The sequence below is a fragment of the Diabrotica virgifera genome, chromosome 5 (assembly GCF_917563875.1).
Source record: "Diabrotica virgifera virgifera chromosome 5, PGI_DIABVI_V3a".
NCBI lineage: Eukaryota > Metazoa > Arthropoda > Insecta > Coleoptera > Chrysomelidae > Diabrotica > Diabrotica virgifera.
The window spans coordinates 250,432,675-250,457,616 of record NC_065447.1 but is presented as its reverse complement, the minus strand read 5'-3'; the positions used below and the strand labels follow the sequence as shown (position 1 = coordinate 250,457,616).

At 31.1% G+C, this 24,942-nt stretch overlaps 1 protein-coding gene across 1 annotated transcript; it reads left to right on the top strand.

The window, feature by feature from the left end:
• The first annotated feature begins 1,961 nt into the window (after nt 1-1,961).
• LOC126884817 (zinc finger protein 28-like) lies at nt 1,962-24,940 on the top strand. Its single transcript, XM_050651065.1, has 2 exons — nt 1,962-2,255; nt 18,466-24,940. The coding sequence occupies exons 1-2, from the start codon at nt 2,015-2,017 to the stop codon at nt 19,824-19,826; spliced, it is 1,602 nt and encodes a 533-aa protein (XP_050507022.1). The 5' UTR covers nt 1,962-2,014; the 3' UTR covers nt 19,827-24,940.
• Nucleotides 24,941-24,942: the final 2 nt, after the last annotated feature.

The window sequence follows — 24,942 nt, the reverse complement described above, 5'->3', positions numbered from 1 at the left end:
TATCCGAAATTATCCGAATCTAATTAAATGGCATAATTGACATTGACAGTTGACATTTGTACATTGGTCGATGACCTTGACTTGACACAATGTCATATCCAATATGGCGACGAGCAGGTTTTTATGTTTTATTATGGAATATTATGTTATTAATTTATTAACTATTAAAATTATTAATTATTCATATATTTATATAATACAATATAATTTTATAATTATATATTTTATATGGAACAGAGTATACTACAAAAGAGTTGTTCCGCCATATTGGATAGTGCGTTTTTGTCAATGGAATCGAGCCCATGCCCATCTACTTAACCATATGTCATATCCCCTCTCCCCCATATCACTGTAGATGACAAATAATGGCAATGGCAAGAAAACTTGTATGTTGTAAGGTTAATAGAAATCTATTTATTGAAATAAAAAGCATAACAAATAATACCTTGAATTATCCGAGATTATCCAAAAATTTGTTCAATCCGAAAATTATCCGATGGTCCATAAAATTATCCGAAAATCGGATAATTATCCGGACATTGGCAACACTGGGCTGTAGTGCGAGTTCATTTTCAGCCGTTGTTTGTCTTGCTTCCTTCTCCTTTTCTGCTGTGTTGTCTATGTATAGGGCTTTTCATCGACTGTCATTTGTTTCGAGCTTCTGTCATGTGTCACATAATATTAATATATCTACGCCATACGTCTTTGGTTTGTATCATTGGTATATACCAATAACGTATGACGTAGATATATTAATATTATGTGACACATGACAGAAGCTCGAAACAAATGACTGTGAATGAAAAGCCCTATAGGTTCTTTAGTTGATGCAATGTTATTCTTGAAAGGCTGTCTGCGTAGTTATTTTTCCCTGTTAAGGCCCCGTCTCACCATCAAATAATTGACAGTTATTTGATCAAACTTGACAGTCAAACTTGACTAGTGACACAAACTATACTAACTGTCACTTTGTGTCACTAACTGTCAAGTTTGATCAAATAACTGTCAATAGGGCTTTTCATTCACAGTCATTTGTTTCGAGCTTCTGTCATGTGTCACATAATATTAATATATCTACGTCGTACGTTATTGGTATTACCAATGATACAAACCGAAGACGTATGACGTAGATATATTAATATTATGTGACACATGACAGAAGCTCGAAACAAATGACAATCGATGAAAAGCCCTATTATTTGATGGTGAGACGGGGCCTTTATATACTCTATTTCGAAGTCATATTCTTCTAGGTCTAATCTGATCCTCGTGAGTTTTGAGGTTGGTTCTTTCATTGCAAATAGGTGTGTCAAAGGTTTATGGTCTGTTTTTACTTTGAATGTTGGTGCTCCATATAGATAACATTTAAAATAATTAATTCCCCAATGAATCGCTAGTAATTCCTTAACGATTATAGGTTTATTACATTCTCCTTTACTAAAACTTCTCCGTTGTAAACGTTTGGGGGATTTAAGGGAACAAAACCCCCATAAATTTTGAATGGGGTGCACAAATTTCACTTTAATTTTTATTTAAAGATGCTGCTACCATAAGAATGACACATGTCCATTTTCAATGAAAAATCTCTAAGAGTTTTCGATATATGAAAAATAAAATGATTTTCATTTTGTAACTTCAAAAGGCTGTAGCTTTTTTGTGTGCACTATGGTATATAAGTAAGTGAGGTTCAATCACCCTATTTTTGACCCAAGAATCTGAGGTATAATTTATGACCAATCTTTTCGGGACACCCTGTATAGATTTGGTGATTGTTCTAGTGACTTTATTGGGTGTGAATCTGTTTTTTTAGTTTACTCCTGGTTTAAAAACAAACCATAGTCGACGACTGGCTCTGCCATCAACGCACTCTGTGGAGTGGACTTTGACATAAGACATGACTGTACTGTCATGTACTGTGCACGACATCGACATCACTGTCCTGTCACTGTCACTGCCCTAACCCTCTTTTCTATGTTTGAATGTTTGTTTATGTTTTTTATTTCAATTTAAAAATATGGAACTTAATAAAAAAGACCCTAGAAACCAAGAAATATTACCCCGTATTAATGATGGAGATTCTCTAAAGAAATATAACAATATAGAAGTTAAATCTGAACTGGATAAAAGCAGTTATCTGGAATCTGTATTAGATGAGTATTGTTCAGAGGATATTAAAATAGAAAACCATATATTAGAAGATGTATCTAATGAAATTAAAGTTGAAATAAAAACAGAACTCGAGGAGTATAGCATTGGTAAGAAACTGATTTCTGTTCATTTTTAACTCGTTGACTGCTGATGACTCAAGAGTTAAGTCACAACAGTTTTTACTAACAGGCCCATGACTCAACTCTTGAGTCAAGTGCACCATATGACATAATTGAACCAGTATAGCTTAGGCCTTCAAGAAGTGTTGTGTATTTTCTTTCGGCCTATTACTAGATATTTTTAAAAGATATTTACAGTTCTGTTTTTCAAGTTTTTCTGTTTTATTTTCAATAAAAAATCTTCAAAACTTGCGTTACGCAATAGTTAAACTCCCATAAGAGTGTGTTACGTAGGGGGGTTAAATATTTTCAAAAATCGTGTTACGTAATACTTGAACGCTCCCTTAGTCTCAGCTACCACCATTATACTTTTGTATTTGTTATGTTTAGTTTCATGCCATTTTCTTCTAGTATTTATTTATTTATTTATTTACGGGCAAACCCAATTCAGAAAATATTATTACAAAAAAAAATATTACAAAATATTACAAATGACAAAATCAAAACCATAAACAGTGTCAACACAAAGAACAAACATTATAATATGTATTGGATAATAAAGCTAATAAGTTAAAAGAAAAAAAGAACATTACGATATAAAAAACAAACAAAGTTTAACCTTAAAAAATTGCTGGTAGAAATTATGGGCAACATTAAATTGGAGGGTCCGAGAAGTTAGCTACAGATATAAGGAAATGAAGGCGTGACAGTGTTGCCATGTGTTCTTAAAATAAATCGGAAAAGAGCATGTGATATATTTTTATTAATTTATTTATTAACATGGAAAACATTAACTATGAAGATAAAATAACGAGAAAATTTTTTAAATTTCTCTATTTATGTCGACATGACAAGATTTTAGTATCAATAATAAAGTTAAAAAGTGTAAAAAAAGTCAAATTCTGCTGCTTTAAGATTTTACTTAACATTGATTAAAGACAGAAATATTAAATATAATATAATGTAAATAATAACAGACTCCAGAATATATGCAACTGAAAACACAGATATACAAACAAGTCCACAGAAATATTAAAAAGCTGTGATAATAACAGGCTCCAGAATATATGCAACTGAAAATACAGATATACAAGTCTACAGTACTATTAGGGATTCCAATGAACTGTCAGTGGTGGCCGGTGGATGGCTAAACTGACATGGCCATAGACATAGATAAGGGGGGTGGTCATCGCGTATCTAATGTTTACATTAAATATTGACAAATTTGTAAAGAATATCCTGTTTGGTTTTGTTTTTTTGTTAATTGTGTAGCGAAATCTGTGAAATTGTGGTAGCAATTTAAATATGAAGTGGTTTAATAATTGGATACGCCTATGGATGACAGTTTTGCCATCCAGCAGCCATATTATATCACGTGATTTGGAATGCCTAATTAGGAAAAATAAATTCTCTAAAATGGAAGTTACAGCTATTTATATGGGTAAAAGGACTATAAGTCTTTCACGTGCTACAATAGTTGTAGGCATTTTAATATTTAAAAAAATACAAAATAAACACAAAAATAGCGTACTGACGAAGTGAACACTTTTCAGTAACTAAGGGCATTTCAGTATTCACGTACATTCATTCCAAATAATAAAATAATAAAAAGAAATATTTATAATATAATAAAAAGAAAGTCATAAAATGTATATCTGCGGAACATCTATGCAATCTGGCAAACGCAAATTTAAACGTTCTGACTCTATTGCCAAATCTCTCCAGGAATCTATCAGGGCAATTGCCACAAAAAAATTCTAGTAATTAACTGCAATGAATATCAAAACAAACAACAAATATTTATTCGTTCGTGTTTTACATGAATTAAAAAATATCAAAATCCATCGAATAATGTAAACATGTAGTTTTTGAAGCTTTCTCTGTATATTTGAAGCCTGCAATATATTATACATTATATACATTATAATCACATGGCAACACTGTCAAACTTCAATTCAACGTTCTATGAAAATCTAATGTGGCTAACTTCTCGGACCCTCCAACTTAATGAAGTCCGAAATTATATCACTAACATTGTATGTTCAACAAATGGTTTTTAAATCTATCCAAGGAATTGCAGAATATATTCAAGTCACTTAGAGAATTCGCAAGTCTAAGTGTTCGTGGTAAAAAATTGTTGTAAGTATAGTTATACCTATGAAAGCTTATGTGAAAAGTTTGAGTTTGTCTTGTTGACTGAGTAGGTACAAAAAGACCAATTTTTGACAGAAGATCGGGACAGCTACTATTACCATTAATAATGTTGAATAAGATTGTCAGATCTTTTCTTTTTCTACGGGTTTCTAATGAAGTAATATTCAATAATAATTCAATATCTGTGTAGCTACGATATATATGTTGTTTAAAAGCTACGTATCTGAGAAAGGTATGCTGAACTCTATCAAGTTTATTTTTATGAACTAGATAATATGGAGACCACACAGAAGAACAAAAATCAAGATGAGATCTAACAAGTGAGCAATATAAAATTTTCATTGAATTTATATCTGTGAAATCACGAGATGTTCTTTTAATGAAACCAAGCATTTTCATAGACTTTTGGGCAACGGTACTAATGTGGTGTTTAAAGCTGAGTGAAGAGTCTAATATTATGCCTAGGTCTCTGATTTGTGTGCATGATTGCAATGCTTGATCGTTAATAGTATAGTCATGTGTTAGTAAATGGTGATTCCTACAGAAACGCATAATATAACACTTGCCAACATTTAATTCCATGCCATTAAGAGAGCACCACTGGGATAATTTATTAATATCTGATTGTAGTCCAAGAATATCATCATGAGATCTTATTATTGTACAGCACTCAAGGTCATCAGCGAAAAGGAGAGCTTTTGTATGGGAAAAACAAGTGGTAATATCATTAATGAATAGATTAAATAGTAGCAGTCCCAGGTGTGAACCTTGAGGAACACCTGAAGTTACAGGAAAAATGTTAGTATAACAGTGATTTACTCTAACCATTTGAGTTCTGTTTTCTAAATAACTACATAACCAGCTAAATACCAGACCATCAATACCAAAAGAACATAATTTATGTAATAGAAGGTCATGGTTTATCTTATCAAAGGCTTTAGCTTTCATTTTTCATTCCATGTTTTTAAATTTCCTTGTAGGTCTTCTTCTTTTGCTGCCATGATAACAATGTCACCTCAAATGAAAATATATTTAACATAAATAATATGCTGTTATAGAGTGATTAACCAAATTTTAATAATTTTCAATTTTCTGGTTATCCTGGGCTAAAAAGTTTACTTACATGTAACCCGTATGACTTTTTCCAATTATTCTTTACTTATGACTTTTTGAACATATAGTGGCGACAACCAATACATATGCTGAAAATTTGTTTTTGAGCAAAAAACAAAGAACTCCAGCATAACTACCTGGAAACTGTTAACCCTTTTATCACTAAAAGTATTTTTGGGTTTATGGTTGCACATGGGCAATCTATTGGTTGCACATGGGCAATTCTATTACTTAAGGCCGCGTCCCACCATCAAATAATTTGATCAAACTGGTTTGAGCAAACTGAAAGTGACAGTTAGTGACGTCACATCCTGAGTGTTCATTGTGGATAATAATGAAAAATTTTAATTTTAAATAAAGTACAAACAAGTTAGACAACTCAGTACAAAAAATTTGATCAAACTAGACTGATAGTGAGAGCACAGATTTTTAGAATTTCAAAAAAACTGCAATTGTGACGACGTACTTCCGGAGTTTGCTCAAACTGTTTGATCAAATTATTTGATGGTGAGACGCCGCCTTTATAGTCCCTACCAAATAATGTTAGGAAAGCTTAATCTTAATCCTATTACAGAGTCATTTGTATTTGAGTGTCAGTTAAGTTTCCAGAGATATCTACCATAAACAAATAGTCCAGTCACAGATGAACACAATTTTTTGAGAATTTTTGAAACCGTTCTTACTACTTTTTCCTTGTAGTTTTAACATTAATTTTACAATATCTTGATAGGTTTTGATGAAGTTTTTGTAGGCCAATACTTGATGGAAATAATATTTAATAATAGATACATTTCATAAACGGTCTTACTGATTGGTTCCAAGTAATAGGATTCAATAACCTGGAATTGTCCACAATCACTTCTTTTCTTCCTGTATTTGAATGTACTCCTTTGTTTACTTCTAGCACAGGTAAAAGATAATAAAAATCTATTGTACGTTTTGCTGTTCACTATGTTTACCTTCAATGATTTACAATTTTAGGCATGGGAAAAACAAACTACAATGATATTAAATAATATTACAGAAACAAAATTTCCACTAAAAGATTACATTATATTTAATATTCCATATATACTACATAAGTACATTGCATTTACTACAGTATATACACTCACCGTCACGAAAAACGGACACCTCTCAAAATAGGTCATTTTTGATGGCTCGTTTTTTCTAAACCTGTTGTCCGATTTAAGTGATTTTTTTAAATATTTTATAGACTTGCTCTTTAACAATATCGCTGTAATAATATTCTTGCTAGACAGGTAAATTTTCATTGTATTCCGGGTGTACCAATCAAACATAAGTTTTTTTTCTAATAGTTCGGAACACCATGTGGAATATTCTAGCATTTATAACATTCTGAAATTATAACCCAACTATAGCCTCAGGTTTTCTTAACATGCTACTTTTTGATACATTCGCTTATGTGGGATGATAAAACAGTTAAGTACTTTAACAACTAGCCATGTTATTCATCAATACAGGGTGTTTCTAAATAAGTGCGACAAACTTTAAGGGGTAATTCTACATGAAAAAATAATGACCGTTTGCTTTGTAAACATATGTCCGCAAATGCTTCGTTTCCGAGATATGGATTGTTGAATTTATTGCTCTAAAACAGGTTGAGATATGCAAATAAAATTTGGTAGGTTTTAGGAGGTAGTTATTGCGCATTTTTTGACGTACAATTAAAAATTGTATATTTACCATTGGTCAAAAAGTGCGCAATAACTTTCTCTTAAAACCTACCAAATTTCATTTGCATACCTCAACCGGTTTTAGAGCAATAAATAAGTCGCCAATTTGTAAGAAAAAATTCAACATCCCGTATCTCGGAAACGAAGCATTTGCGTACATATGTTTATGAAGCAAACGGTAATTATTTTTTCATGTAGAATTACCCCTTAAGTTTGTCGCACTTATTTAGAAACACCCTGAATTGATGAAGTACAGGGCTAGTTGTTAAAATACCTAACTTTTTTATTATCCCACACATGCGAATAAATAAAAAAACAGAATGTTAAGAAAACCTGAGGCTATATTTCGGTTTTAATTTCAGTATTTTATAAATGCTAGGATATTCCACAGGGTGTTCCGAACTTTTAGAAAAAAACGTAGTTTGATTGGTACACCCGGTATACAATGATAATTTCCTGTCTAGCAACAATATTATTACAGAGATATTGTTAAAGAATAAGGCTATATATTATTAAAAAAATCACTTAAATCGGACAGCAGGTTTAGGAAATACGAGCCATCCAAAAATGACCCATTTTTTGGGGGGTGCCCGTTTTTCGCGCCGGTGAGTGTAGTATATGTAATATAATATATTAAAATATTTATTATTAAATATTATTTCCATTAAATATTGTTCTCAGGGGCGTGCAGTCCATGGAAGCAAGGGAAGCATTGCTTCCCTTGGTTTCCGTAGTAATGCCGTACCAACTGAGTAACTGAGATAATTTAAAAAAAATTGAACAAACACATAATAAGCAGGATTTTAAGTTGCATACGAGAATATTTAATTATGTAGTACAAGCAGCAAGTACCTACCTAATAAGAAAAGACAAACGTATTTTACTCTATTTTTGTCATACAGTAAATAACAAAGCAATGAAATAGGTACTCATACTCGTATAAGCAGCGCTGCATGCTGCATCCTTCCGTACTCGGACCATGATCGTATTTCTACGGTGGTATTCGGAGTTATATCGGCATAATAATCTGATTTTTAAGTTGCTTCTCTTCAGCGACTCCAGCCTATGTAAAAATCATCGGGGTTACACAGTGAGCGGTGAGTTCAAATTTGGGGTATATCTTTAGCTTATAAGCAGTTTTGTCAGTTGCATACGAAGATGTTTTTGGTGAATTTAAATGGGATTTACCAGCATTTGACAATGACGGGCTTCGTTGACTGATTTTTTGAAAGTATGAAGATGGATTTTATTGAATTATTTATATAAATAAATACATAGAATTATTTATATTATAAATACTAAATATAAATATTATTTATATAAATAAATTATAAAATATGTATTAGTGTTTTGGAAAATGGTGAAAATGTGAAAAGTGGGATACAGAAACCATAAATAGCTCGAGAGGATTTTTGGATAGTTTAGATTATTTGAATTTTATTTTATAACTTAGCTTTTTTCAGAAATATTTCTATTCTCAGATAATTTATTTAATGTATTGCAATGCAAGATAAACGAGATTGGTTTCTGTGTAAAAAAATTAGCGTATTTAAAGATATTATTAACAAAAAGAGATGACTTTGAAAAATGCTCAAATAATATGATGGCAATACGTTTTGAGCCTAAAAGGAAACGACTAGGTACGCACTGATAATGTTTGAGATGTCGAATCGTGCTACCGCCGACTCGCCGACTATACTATTTACCAGATTTTAGATCAAATATGCCAACGAATGGAAAATAGGTTTTAAGAATTTTGATGACCGAGACTTTCTTTAGCTGTGCAGTTTTAATACATTAAGAAAAACACATTTTCCTGAAAAACAAACAAAATCTTTGATGCGTCTTTATGGACAATATTTTGACTTGATTTCATTACCTTCAAAACAGCTTTATATGAGACTGAGGATATTGAGTATTGACACAAAAAATATTGCCAGTGAGTTACTAATATTTTTTTCCACCTACCTCTACAGAAAGTATACATTTCCTGACCTGATTGTAGGGAGGAAAGTCGTACCTACTTTTCGTCCCTAGGGAGACAAAGTACTTTTACTCCCTAGGGAGTATACAGTATACCTAGTAGTATGTATACCTTTTATAAAGGATTTTTCTTGTTTTCTTTTTCAATTAAATATAATCTGATTAAAGAAATGTCACAATATCCACGTCTGTACAAGGAAGTTATAGACAAGTTTTCGAAAAATGGTAGAAGAATTGAATTACATTATAAATAGATGTTTTTACAATTTTTTTATAAATTGCTTCCCCTGTTTCAAATTTCACCGCACGCCCCTGATTGTTCTACAAAAACTTGATTTTAAATTAAGATATTGTAAATTTAATTTTTAAATTATAAAGAAATGTGGTAGGAACTGTTTCAAAAATTCTCACAAAATTGTGTTCATCTGTGACTGGATCGTTTGTTTATGCTGGATACCTTTCTAAACCTAACAATAGGGCTCAATTCAAATACAAATGACTTTGTAATAGGATTAAAATTAAGCTTTTCTAAAATTATTTGGTAGGTACAGTAGGTAGGGGAGAGTTAGACAAAACGGGATATCATTATTGTTTATTTTTATTACGGAAAAAATGTTACAAGAAATTATCATATTATTATTTTTTATAGGTATAACATTTATTGAAGCACACAAAAAACATATTTTTAGCTATTTTTAATGACTGGAAAATAGTAAAAAAATATTTATTAAACTCCTACACATCCCGTTTTAGCATACCACGGTTGGATAAAACAGGATAGGCTCACAATATTTAATTTTTTGCATAAAATTATCTAAAAAGTATATTTAAGTAGATATAAGACTGCAAAGCAAAATTTACCTTTGAAAAAACAATATCTTTAGTATGTATTCAGAAACTTAAAAATAGACCTTTTCTTATGTTTTATTGCAAAATGGGAAATAAGACCTTTTATTTAGGACTAGGTACGTATATCAGAACAAAAGTCACATAAAAATATGTTGTTCTATTCTGCAGTATGAGAACACGCTTTATCGCTATTTAAAAAATATATAGGCCAAAAAATAAATAGCTGGATAAAACGGGACATAAAAAACTGTATCCCATTTTATACAACTTATAAGTGTCCCGTTTTGTCCAACTCAGACATTTTTCAAAACAAAAATGGCTCCTGCCTAAACGTGAAAGTAAAATTAGATAGACTCCACATGAGAATATTCGTTAATGAGTGCTTAATTAAATGTAATAGTCACCGGAATTATATGTTTAGATATGTAGGCAATATAATGTAGAAAACACAATAACTTTTCATCTGATAGTGGCATCGATGTAAAACGAACTGAGAGTGTTGACTGAGAACAAGTTTTCGTCGTTGTCCGATTGAGAGGAGCATTAGTTGGGTCTCTAGGCCAGGTATCCCGTTTTATCCGACTATCCCGTTTTATCCAACTCTCCTCTACCTACTTTATTTTTTTATACTTTTTATTTTTGTTCTAGCATATAAAGGGTGATTCAGTGAAACGGTACAATTTGACAACGCTGCTGATGATAAAATAGAGGAGCCGCGGGCTTGCGACGTAAACGTTGTGAATCTAGAGAGTGGGAAGTTTAGTTATGGTGAACAACGCGCATTTTCTGTGAAAGCTTATTACAAAAATGGTGAAAGTTGTGTGCGTGTACAACGAGCATTTCGTTTATACTACCATTTGCCGCCCCGTTCACAAGACTTGGGTTAGGAACTTTGAAAGTAGTGGTTCAACATCACAAAAAAGAGCTGGCAGTGTCAAAACTGCTCGCACACCACAGAATATTAGATATAGATAGATATTTATTTATTTATCATAATAGATAATACACAAAACAAAAACATTGCACTCCACACCTGTACAAATTACATAAGAATTGTCAAGACAAGGAGCGCTGTATAATTATCATAAAGTATTACAAAAATTAAAAACATGAGACTATACAAATAAAGAAATAAGCATTGTCAAATTAAATTAATCAGAAACATTCAATATATAAATAAAAAAAGAAAAAATAAAATAAAAATAAAAACACTGGAAGAACAACAAACATTGCCAATTGGTTTCTAGGTCTTAGTTTTAATATAATGGATTAATAATCTCTTAAAGATAGTTGCATTATGGCTATTTTTAATGTGATAAGGTATATTATTAAACTGTACAATTCCTTTATGAAACAAGCTTTTCATTGAACTGGACTTGTTGGTTGTTCTAACATAAAAATTTATTGAATTTGCAGCTCTAGTGCTATGCTCATGAACATTTGCTATCGGGACCAATTGACTGTTCAAATACTCAGGCAATAAATGGTTTACCATCTTAAATAAGAATGTCATAGATTGGACATACATAAAATGTTCAACTTTTAACCAATTTAAAGTTTTCAGCATATCTTGAATTCGAGTATATCGATTGCATCTCAATATTACTCGCATAGCCTTATTTTGGAGAATTTGAAGCCTGTCATAATTAGAACATCCTGTATAAATCAATGAACAACAATATAAAAAGTGAGGTAATATTAACGAATTATAAATTGTTAATTTAGTTTGAAATGTCAAAAATGGTGATACTCTTCGAAAAAAACCTATTTTCTTCCCTATCTTTCTGCAAATGTAATCAACATGTTTACTAAAAGTTAGTTCCCTATCCAATATGAATCCCAAATACTTTATTTCCTGAACCATTTCAATTTTTTCATTATTTAATTTAATGTGAACATCCGAACTTAAGAATTTCCCGAAAAGAGTATTATTACCAATAAACATGTATTTGGATTTTAACTCATTGACTTTCAATTTGTTTAACTTAAATCTTTCAGTTAATAAATGCAATTCACGATTCATCGTGTCCACTACATCAACAAAATCTTCCCCATAAAAATATATTAATGTGTCATCAGCAAAAAGATGAATTTTACATTTGCTTAATACGTTTCCCAAATCATTAATGTATAATATGAAAAGTAGAGGTCCAAGTACACTGCCTTGCGGCACACCAATATCATTTAACTGTGGATTTGACATTTCACTATTTAATTTAGTCCTTTGGTACCTATTTGACAGATAATTTTCCAGCCAATTAAAAACTGTCCCGTTAAAACCATATTTCTTTAATTTCAAAAGAAGTATATGACGATCTATTGTTTCAAATGCTCTTTTGAGATCTATAAAAACCGCGCATATACCGACCCCTGTCGTATCTAAAATACTTTTCATATCTGAGACAACTAACTGTAATGCGGTCTCACATGAATGAGAATTTCTAAATCCAGACTGGTAATTATACAGGATATTATTTGAAGTAATAAATTTAATCAGCTGATTGTACACCACAATTTCTAAAACTTTTTCACAAAATGGGAGCATATTTATTGGATGTAATTGATCAAGTTTATTAGTATTAGGAACTTTTGGAACAGGAACTATAGTTGATATTTTAAATTGCTTGGGCACCAGGCCCTTCTCTAAACTCATATTAATTAAATTTAATAAAGGATAACCTAACACATGAAATAGATTTTTGATAATATCAAGACCTACTTCATCCGTACTATTTTTTTTTATATTGTACTTTGATTATATCATATAGTTGGTTTAGTGATATGCTCTCAAAAGATTCAAAATTTACATCAGATGAAACAACTGTCTGCAAATTTAAATTAATATCACTATTTTGGTCAAAACTTACAATAATATCTTTAATACTATCAACATAATATTGATTTAATATGTTTGCCAAATTTACACTATATGTTACACCTTCATGTTCAAGACTTTGAAATTGTGATATAGTTTTATTAGTTCCTACTAACTGTTTGAGATGTTTCCACATTTGTTTAGAATTACCCCTATTCCTATCAATATTTGACTCATAAAATCTAATTTTAACTTGTTTTAAAACTCTAACACAGTTATTTCTTTCAATTTTATAGTTATTCCAATCTACGCAATCGTTTGTAAACAAAAATCTTTTATAAGCAAGATTTTTATTCTTAACTGCCAATTTACAAGTGTTGTCAAACCATTTATTACCAAAGTTCTTAACTTCCACAGTTTTAACTGGTGACACTCTATCCAAAACATCTACGATATTACTGATGAAAGTATCAGTAACCTCATCGATGTTTACCGAAGCATATGCCCAATCTTTTTCAATCAACATGTTTACCATATTATCATATATTATTTTAGAACGAATTTGTTCTGTTTCAATGACTTCATTTTTAGTTACTTTATTATTGAGCACATGGACAATACAGTGATCAGATATTATGTAATTTTTTTCTACATGAGCAGTTAACGTATAGTCATTACTTATGACAAGATCAATCATAGATTTTGAATCTTTAAAAATTCTTGTATATTCATTTACAAGTTGCTGCATTCCATTATTTTCTATATATTCTTTCAATTTACTTTTACCCTGACAATTTTTATCATAATGTATGTTGAAATCTCCAGCAATGACTATACTACAACTACTATGTGATTCATAATAATCATCCATCCACTTGAAAATTACATCAATGAAATCACTTATACTACCACTTGGCGATCTATAAATACCCACTATTCCATAATATGATCCATTAATTACAACATCCAAAGACAAAACCCACAAACTCTTGTCAATAATAAATGTTTTGATATTATTGACTTTTATGTATTCTTTCGTATAAATTAGAACTCCTCCTGTATGACGACTACTAGAATCACAACGCGCCATTACATATTCAGGGATCTGTAGCTCTGAATCTGAAAAATCGCTAGTGATACAAGTTTCCGTCAAACATAAAATGTGTGGGTCATATACCTGAACATAAAGTTTGATTTCATCGCAATGTTTATAGTAACTTTCAGCATTAATACAAGAAAGAAGAAGATTATCTGTACACTTTTTATTTGTGCGTGTAATATTTGAAGGCGTCTTTGATGGCTAGATATTATACCCTATTCTTTCTTTGGCTTTTAATAACTGTCTTTGATAACTACTACAATTTCTATCAAATACATTATGGTTATAATTAACATGTTTAAGTTTAAGAATTTCATTTGCATATTTACAGTTAACACAAGTAAAATTATCGTTAGTAATTCTGCACTCATCTTTTTTGTGTTGACCTCCACATAATGGACAAACATCCTGTGAAGTACATTTATCTGCAAAATGCCCAAATTTCCAGCACCGAAAACAACGAATAATATTTACGTGTTCAAAAAATCTGTAGCTATTCCATCCTATATGTATTTTTTCCCTTTCATTAATTAGATAATTAAATATATCTGCTGAAATTTCCACTATTACATTAAGTGCATTACGGTTATTAGTTTTCGATTTATATTTACGTAATATTTTAATGTAAGTTTCTATACCGTCAATCAAATTTTGTTTTTTAAAACTATCAACAAAGCTGTCAATATCTTCAATGTCTTTTTCGTGGACATTTATGATCTTGATCTTAGGTTTAGATATACTTGCAATTTTTATCTCATAATCTGCTCCAAGAACTTTTTCAGCATTAATTTTCAAATTATCCAAATACTCCTTATTATTACAGTGAATTGCAATCGACCCTTTAGCACAAGATTTAACATTTTCAACCGACACATTTATATCAACTGGACTAAATTTTTCTGCTAATACAGTTTTTGTTGTTAAACAAGTTTGATTTTGATTTTTTGGTTTTATAATAAGTGGTTCGGTTTTTTTCGTTTTTACAACATCGCTCCATTGACGCTGACTGTTTGTTAGTGTATTATTATTTTCAATAAGATCAATTAACTTACAAGTTTTTTCCAATACTTCTTTTGTTTTCTTTTCATTAAGTTGATATTCAGACTCGTTTTTGTTAAGTCTATTTGCAGCTATCGTAAAACAATTGCCACAAAACCACTTTAAATTAACACAATCTTGTTTAATTTTTAACACTTGATCTTTCACTTTAGCACAATGCAAATGATATGGTTTAATACACAAATCGCAAACGATATACTTAGTATTTACAATAAAATTATCAGCACATTGGACACACGTCTGTATGCCCGGCGCCATCTTTGACTACGGTGTTGTAGTGGCGGTGCCACTATTGATGCGGTGCCAAATTCATTACACGCGAGTGCTCGAAGATCACTGCGACGACTACATGTAATGAATTTGGCACCGCTTCAATATTCTGTGGTGTGCGAGAAGTTCTGACACTGCCACTCTTTTCTGTGATATTGAACCACTACTTTTAAAGTTCCTAAACCAAGTGGTCTAAGAGCTAGCAACGTTTTCGAGCAACTATTTTAAGACAGCTGATTCTTTAATATAGGCCCTATGCATGCTAGAACACCTTACCGGCCATCTGGCTACTGAGACAGGTTGCGTTCATTACTGCGCAGCGCACCTGTACAGGTAAATATATCGAATTTAAAATTATTTTAAGACGAAAAATTTTTTTGCCATTGTAGAACATTCTTAGAAATATGAATTATAATTGCCAGACATTTCTGTGGTTGCTAAATACGTGCCAGACGCTATAGTCTAAATGGCTATCAACGTTTTCGAGCAACTATTTTAAGACAGCTGATTTTTTATTATATTATTCCCTATGAATCCTCGAACACCTTCTCGGCCATCTGGCTACTGAAACAGGTTGCGTTCATTACCGCGCAGCACACCTGTACAGGTAAATATATCGAATTTAAAATTATTTTAAGACGAAAATTTTTTTTGCCATTATTTTTTAAACATTATCAGAAACATGAATTACAATTGCCAGACATTTCTGTAGTTGCTAAATGCGCGCCAGACGCTATTTATTATAAATAATAATAGAAAATTTAAATCATTTTAGTATGTCTGTAATTTTAATATTGTATAATTAACACATAAATAAATGCAAAATTAATTTGCCAGACATTAACTCGGTTGCAGTCATCAGCCAGATGGATTTAAAATCGTTTAAAATGATATATTTTCATCAAATCGTACGCTCACTGTGTTAAGAAATAAGACAAACAGAAGATACAGGTAAATATATTTGAAATTGGTTTAAGACGAAAAATTTTTTTGTCATTACTTTTTAAACATTATTAGAAACATGAATTATAATTGCCAGATATTTCTGTGGTTGCTAAATATGCGCCAGACGCTATTTATTATAAATAATAATAGAAAAATTTAAATCATTTTAGGATGTCTGTAATTTTAATATTATATTATTAACACATAAATAAATGCAAAATTAATTGGCCAGACATTAACTCGGTTGCAGTCACCAGCCAGATGGATTTAAAATCGTTTAAAATGATCTATATTTTCAGCAAAACGTATGCTGGCTATGTTAAGAAATAAGACAAACAAAAGATACAGGTAAATATATTTGAAATTAGTTTAAGACGAAAAATTTTTTTGTCATTACTTTTTAAACATTATTAGAAACATGAATTATAATTGCCAGACATTTCTGTGGTTGCTAAATGCGCGCCAGACGCTATTTATTATAAATAATAATAGAAAAGTTTACATCATTTTAGTATGTCTGTAATTTTAATATTATATTATTAACACATAAATAAATGCAAAATTAATTTGCCGGACATTAACTCGGTTGCAGTCATCAGCCAGATCAAATTAAAGTTGTAGGGTATTCCAGTAATATATTAGTTATTACAGAAAGATAGCGGTAGAGTAGACTGGCGGAAAGAGACAGGAATAAATCTACCTACCTACGGTATTTAAAGAAATTTTTATTTATCTCAACCTAGCTAATAATGACAGAATTAAATATGTAAAATGTTAATAAATAAAAATTATTGTCGAAATTTTCAACAACATAATAAATAAAAAATAATATTTTTTATTCTGGGAATCATTTTTTTCATTTAAATTAATATTTTCAAATTAAATAATCATAGAAAAAAAAGGATAAAATGAAATTGAAGTCGTATCAAAATTTATACTTGTATTTATGAATATGATATATATTTATTATATAATATAACTTGTGTCACTCGCACTTGACAGCGAAGAACTTGATGTATGACGAAGATTTGACAAAACTGAATTAATGTCAGATATGTTACGATACTTAGCCATTAAGGCTGCAAAATAATTGTAGCATTTTTTGTGGTATCCATCAGTGGTATTCACTTGGTCTGGTAACTGTACATACATTATTATATTTTATATTGTATTTAATACGCGCACTCAAAACGTCATTACACTTTAACAGTTTTTCATCCACAAAAGTTATTACATTCTCGTTTTTTTCCTTGCAAAACACACATTGTATTTTATTTGCCATTATATTGTATCACAATTACTTTTCACTAAATAGAAACTCGACAAGAATCGTTAACAAACTGTGAATTTATTGTGACTGACCCATCTTAATAACATGTGCGGACAACATTCACCCCCGAAATTGTCGTATTTTTTGTTTGTCTAGTTTCTTAACCCAACCAGCGATCGTTTTGCTGAAAATACACATTATTTTTATGATTTTAAATCCATCTGGCTGGTGAATGCAACCGAATTAATGCCTGGCAAATTAATTTTGCATTTATTTATGTGTACATAATATAATATTAAAATTTCAGACATACTAAAATAATTTAAATTTTTCAATTATTATTTATAAAAAATAGCGTCTGGCGCATATTTAGCAACCACAGAAATGCCTGGAAATTATTATTCATATTTCTAATAATGTTTAAAAAGTAATGGCAAAAAAATTTTTCGTCTTAAAATAATTTTAAATTTGATATATTTACCTGTACAGGTGCGCTGCGCAGTAATGAACGCAACCTGTCTCGGTAGCCAGATGGCCGGTAAAGTGTTCAAAGAAGCATAGGGAATAATATATTAAAAAACCAAGTGTCTTAAAATCACTGTTTTCCCGACGTTGCTAGCTCTTGGTCCAAAGTCTTAATAGCCATGATAGACGGAACTGCAGCTCGGGCGGCAAATGGTAGTGTAAACGAAATTCTCGTTGTAAACGCACAAAAATTTCACAATTTTTTTAATAAGCTTTCACAGCAAATGTGCGTTGTTCACAACGCCACGAATCCATCATAACTAAACTTCCCACTCTCTAGTTTCACAACGTTAACGTCGCAAGCCCGCGGCTCTTCTATTTTATCGTCACCAGCGTTGTCAAATCGTACCGTTTCACTGAATCACCTTGCATTTTGCTTTTAATAAAATAAAATTCTTATAATTTGGTTCTTATTTTAGGTGCTCCACAGGATATAACAAAGGAAGTTGCAATTACCAAACCATTTAATTCTCCCAAAGAACATTTGAAAACTTGTACTGGTGAACGACCAAATCAATGTGAAATTTGTAGTAAGCTGTTTACTATAAAAAGTAATTTAAAGATCCATATGAGAATCCACAGCGGTGAAACACCTTATAAATGTGAAATTTGTAGTAAGCGTTTCACTCAAAAAATAGTTTTAAATGGACATATGAGAATTCACAGTGGTGAAAGACCTTATAAATGTGAAATTTGTAGTAAGCGTTTCACTCAAAAAATAGTTTTAAATGGACATATGAGAATTCACAGTGGTGAAAGACCTTATAAATGTGAAATTTGTAGTAAGCGTTTTACTCAAAAAATAGATTTAACTAGACATATGAGAATTCACACTGGAGAAAGACCTTATGAATGTGAAATTTGTAGTAAGCAGTTTGCTCTAAAAAGTAGTTTAAATGTGCATATGAGGATTCACAGTGGTGAAAAACCTTATAAATGTGAAATTTGTTTTGATCAGTTTACTGAAAAATCAGTTTTAAATAGACATAACATGGCAGTTCACACTAGTGAAAGATCTTATAAATGTGAAATATGTAGTAAGCGTTTTGTTCAAAAAATAGATTTAAATAGACATAATATGAGAATTCACATCGGTGAAAGACCTTATAAATGTGAAATTTGTAATAAGCAGTTTATTAAACTATTTAATTTAAAAAGTCATATGATGGTTCACACTGGTGAAAGGCAATATGAATGTGAAATTTGTAGTAAGGTATTGACTACAAAACAAATTTTAATGGTGCATATGAGAATTCACACAGGTGAAACACCCTATAAATGCGAAATTTGTAGTAAACAGTTTACTCACCAAGCTAATCTAAAGATTCATATAAGAATTCACAGCGGTGAAAAACCTTATGGATGTAAAATTTGTAGTAAGCGGTTTATTCAACTATTTCATTTAAAAAGTCATATGATAGTTCACACTGGTGAAAGGCGATATGAATGTGAAATTTGTAATAAGCTATTGACTACAAAACGAAATTTAATGGTGCATATGAGAATTCACACAGGTGAAACACCCTATAAATGTGAAATTTGTAGTAAACAGTTTACTCAACAAGCTAGTCTAAAGACTCATATAAGAATTCACAGCGGTGAAAGACCTTATGAATGTGAAATTTGTAGTAAGCAGTTTAATGAAAAATCATTGTTAAATAGACATATGGTAGTTCACACTGGCGAAAGACCTTATAAATGTGAAATTTGTAGTAAGCTGTTTGCTTTTAAAAATAATTTAAATGTGCATAATAAGAGAATTCACAGTGGTGACTTATGAAAAATTTTGAAGACGTCTTCAAAACGACAGATTGGTATTACCGTCATACCTATGGCATTACCGTTAATGGCAAGTAGCTAAACCACCTCAGATTCGCTGACAACATTGTGATTATAGCGAACTCATTCGAGGAACTGCAAATTATGATGGAGGAACTCGCAGGCAGCTCCCAATACGTCGGCCTAAAAATGATTATGAGAAAAACAAAAATAATGACAAACACAGATGACCCCAGACCTAGACGTATAACTATAAATGGCAGTAAGATAGAAAAAGTCCAGGAATATATCTACCTAGGCCAAATCCTGAAACTTGATAAAGAGAACAAAGTGCGGAAATTACTAGGAGAGCAAGACTAGCATGGGCAGGATTTGGAAAACTTAGTTGTATACTTAAGAACCGCAAAATACCCCAATACAGTTGAGTCCGGGAATCTTTACCCGTGCGTCATCATTTAAAGCATACGAAATAAGTCGATGATAAATCGGAAATTGAAATTTACTAAACGCAACAGCAAGTGACAGTTAAGTGACTTGCTGTTGCATTTAGTAAATTTCAATTTCCGACTTATCATCTACTTATTTCGTATGCTTTCTTTAAATGATGACGCACGGGTAAAGATTCCCGGGCTCAACTGTACTTGAGGAGCAAAGTGTTCAACCTTTGATGTCAACCCAAGTTTCAACCATGTTTCAACCAAAGTCAAATATGAAAAAACTAGCCACAATGTTAAGTATATGACTGCCAGATAAAAAGAGGGACTGGGTAAGATCAAAAACTAAAGTCGAGAACATATCAACAAAAGTTGACAAACTTTAATGGAGCTTCGCAGGCCACACTGCTAGACAAGAAGACCAACGTTGGAATGCAACAATACAACATTGGAGACCGTACCAAAGTAAACGACCGAGAGGAAGACCACAGATGAGGTGGGTTGATGATATTAAAATAGTAGCCGGAGCAAATTGGAAATATGTTGCTCAGGATAGAGTTCTATGGAAGGAGTTGGGAGAGGCCTATTAGACCAGGGCGCATCTGTAAAAATATTAGTACATTTGGACGTTGAGAGGTGACTCATATTTTTTTGCAGAAATTGTTTGAAAATAACTCAAATAATAATATTTGAGTTATCCTCCCTCTCAAAAAGGTCCGGAACATTGTTTAAATAATCAAAATGTCAAAAAATGAAGGAAAAATTCGATTTTTTTCTTCGTTTTTTGATTATAACTTTAAAAGTATTCATTTTCGAGAAAAGTTATACTGACAAAAAAGTTGCGTAATTAAATTTCCTACAATATAGAATTGGTTAAAAATTTAAAAAATAGTCACCCTTGTTGCAAAATAGCAATAATTGCGAAAAATCCATACAAAAACAAGTATTCGCATTTTACGTTTTTCAACCATTTATGCTACACTTACGACCTTAATATTTCACCCAGAAAAACTTTATGATACAGTAAAACAATACTGTAAATTTCATTAAGATCGGTTCAATAGATTTTGCAGAATAAATTTTGCAATCCAGCTTTCGCAAAAATAATTCATTTTTTCGAAATGTTACAGGACTAAAAATAAAGCAGATAGCAAGTTGAAATTTTTTTTGCGTATAGAAGTGTACTGTATCTTTCATTTGCAATTTCCAAATTAAAATCGATTAACTACCACGGCGTCAGGAATTTTTTTAAATGAACATTAATTATTGGTGCTACGCGCAGGACAGCGAATAGTTTGCTCTGATTAGGCATTCCAATGACCCTTGATAATGATTGATACATTTTAATTTTTATTACATTCCGATATAAATAAATAAATTTGTTTATTGCAAAATAAAAACACATACTCTATCCTTTGAAATAACACTTTTTTAGCAAAAACTTTCTTTGTTCATATATTTTAACTTAGAGAATAAACGTTTATTATTTTTAAACATATGCAATTGTCTAAACAGTATTTCACAAACAATAATAAAATTACTTAAGTATTTTTGTGGAATTAAAATATTAAAATACAACAAAATATAAAGTAAGAAAATAATATATTAGATAAAGATTGGAAGAAATTTGGGTGGGAATCAACTTGTGTGAATCGAACACCGCTGTCTTGCGCGTAGCACAAAAAATTAATGTTTATTTAAAAAATTTCCTGACGCCGTGGTAATTAATCGTTTTTAATTTTGCATATTGCAAATGAAAGGTACCATAGACTTCTATAAGTAGAAAAAAAAAATCAACTTGCTGTCTGCTTTATTTTCAGTGCTGCAACATTTTAAAAAAATGAATTTTTTTTGCGAAAGCTGGATTGCAAAATCTATTAAACCGATCTTAATGAAATTTACAGTGTTGTTTTACAATATAATATAGTTTTTCTGGGTAAAATATGAAGGTCCTAAGTGTAGCATAAATGGTTGAAAAACTTAAAATGCTAATATTTGTTTTTGTATGTTTTTTTTCGCAATTATTGCTATTTTGCAACAAGGGTGACTATTTTTTAAATTTTTAACAAATTCTATATTGTAGTAAATTTAATTACGCAACTTTTATATCATTACAACTTTTTTTAGAAATGAATAGTTTTAAAGTTATAATCAAAAAACCAATAATAAAATCGAATTTTTCCTTTATATTTTGACATTTTGATTAATTAAACAATGTTCCGGACCATTTTGAGAGGGAGGATAACTCAAATATTATTATTTGAGTTATTTTCAAGCAATTTCTGCAAAAAAATTTGAGTCACCTCTCAACGTCCATCTCAAAACAAATGCGCCCTGGACTATAAATATGTCTAAACGTGGACGATAGAAGGCTAAGAAGAAGAAGACTTATGAATGTAAAATTTGTAGTGGACTGTTTACTGAAAAAGGTAATTTAAAGATGTATATCCCCGCTTCGCAAGAACGTTGGCATAAGTAAAAAAAGACGATGTTAGAAGAGAGGCATTTTAAAATCTTATAGATATTATGTGCATAACTCCGAATAAGTTCTTACTTTAAGGGCAGCCAAAGATCGAACATTTTTTAAGGTGTTTTTGGGTTATGATTGAAAATTGTTCTCTGAAATCTTCTCTTTTCAACGATGTGGACAAAAAAGGTCGTTGTAAATTAAGTTTATTTGAGTCTATCTATTTTGATCTCAGGAATCTAAGGTTAAGCTATGGTCCATTCGTTACCAAACACCCTGTACCTATATAAACATATAAATCATTCAACATTATTCCGTTCAAGATTGGTATTATCATTGGCAACATAGAACTTCTCCCAACGAGTCAAATTCCTTTGTCATGTTAAAGATCTCTTGAGTTTGGGAAACTAGGAAAAGTCTGTGGGTTGTAAGTCTGGTAAGTAGAGGGGCTAGGAGATGAAAGTCATGAAAATGTTTGTGAAAAATATGCAGAATTGACTTAGTTTCCGCTTCTCTATGTCTTCGGTTTCTTTATTTACACAACTGCAGGAAGACGTTGCCACGCAATTTAGAAGTCCTGAAACTTGATGATCAGTCCCCGTACTTATAGTAATCTGGAGTTTTAACTTTTTTACATCAACGAAATTCATTTTTCTATTTGCATTGTTGGCAGCCTCATTATACAATTTTATTTATTTAGGAACTGTATTCAACAACCAATATACAGTTGAGTCCGCGAGTCTTTACCCGTGCGTCATTAATACCTGGCGAGATAGAACACATACTTTTTATTTAGCATCATTCTCTTTCACGCATGAAAATGACAAACCAGCTGCCGCCTGGTATTAAGTAAAAACATGTTATTTTTATGAACTATTTAGACTCAGTGCATTGAAAAGAGATAGGTACAAAGAAAGACAATTAGGGATGTCTTCACATATTTTAAGTACAATTTCTGACGTTTTGGTTTGTTTACTTTTTTGGCTGTCAGTTTGTTGAATTTTTTGCTGTTATTCTGTCTAATTTTTGCATTTTGAAGTTTTTTTATAGTATACAAACAGTTGTTTTCACAACAAATTTTATATTAGTTAGAAATTGTTTGATAAGTTTATGTTATTTTACGATAAATTTTGACAACGTACAAAGCTAACCTCATTGTTGACACAGTTGAATGCTTGTATTTAAGGTTTCGCCAAAGTGAATAAAATAACAATAAGAAAATATGTTATTGATATTTTTTATAAATTGTTTATTTATTTATTAATCAATGATAATAAAATAATTTATTAAGCTACTTTACATGTAGCTGTAATTATGCACCAAAATTTTAAAGCACAACTTAAATTTGACATTCTCTTTATTTGATAACGTCAAATTTTATACTATAACCCGTGATCGGAATAATATCCACTTGTCGTTGCGTTTAGTAAATTTCCGACTTATTTCGTATGCTTTAAATGATGACGCACGGGTAAAGACTCGCCGACTCAACTGTATTTATAGTTTTCGAAGTAGAACCATATGGCTTTGTATAGGATTTGAAATAATTGTGAATAGACTGTACATAATTTTTATATAAAGTCCTTTTCATGAGCATTTTTCAGTGCGTCACAGTTTTTCGGTTTCTTTCTAACGCATTAAATTGTATGTGACAGAAAAAAGGCACGTCTGTGATTACAGACATTTATAACATTTATTCTAGTTGTCGATAGACGGCGCTATAATCGAAGAAAAAATTATTTATGAATTATATAATTAATATGTATATCTACGAATATAATCTGTACAATTTATAAGACTATGCAAATCAAAGAAAATAGCATTTTATAAATGCAATAAACACAATTGATTTGTTTTTATGCCAAATTGCAAATAAAATGTGACAACCGTCAGATTTAACTAAAATGTCATGTTAGAATAAATGGGTGCGTTCGGACGACCACAGTGCCTGGACAGCTGAGCCAGCGGTAGCGTTTAGACGACAACGCTGGAAGTCAGCCGCTGAGAGATTTACTAAGCTTTCCCTATCAGCGCTGGATACAACCCCTCAGCCGATTTCTGCTGACAGTCAGCCGCTGTGGTCGTCCGAACGCAACCATTGTCATAAATGTGTATTATCACGGACTTACCTTTTTTTCTATCATTTGTGACGCACTGAAAAATGCTAATGAAAAGGACTCTACCTAAGTAAAAATATACGATTTTTATATATAATT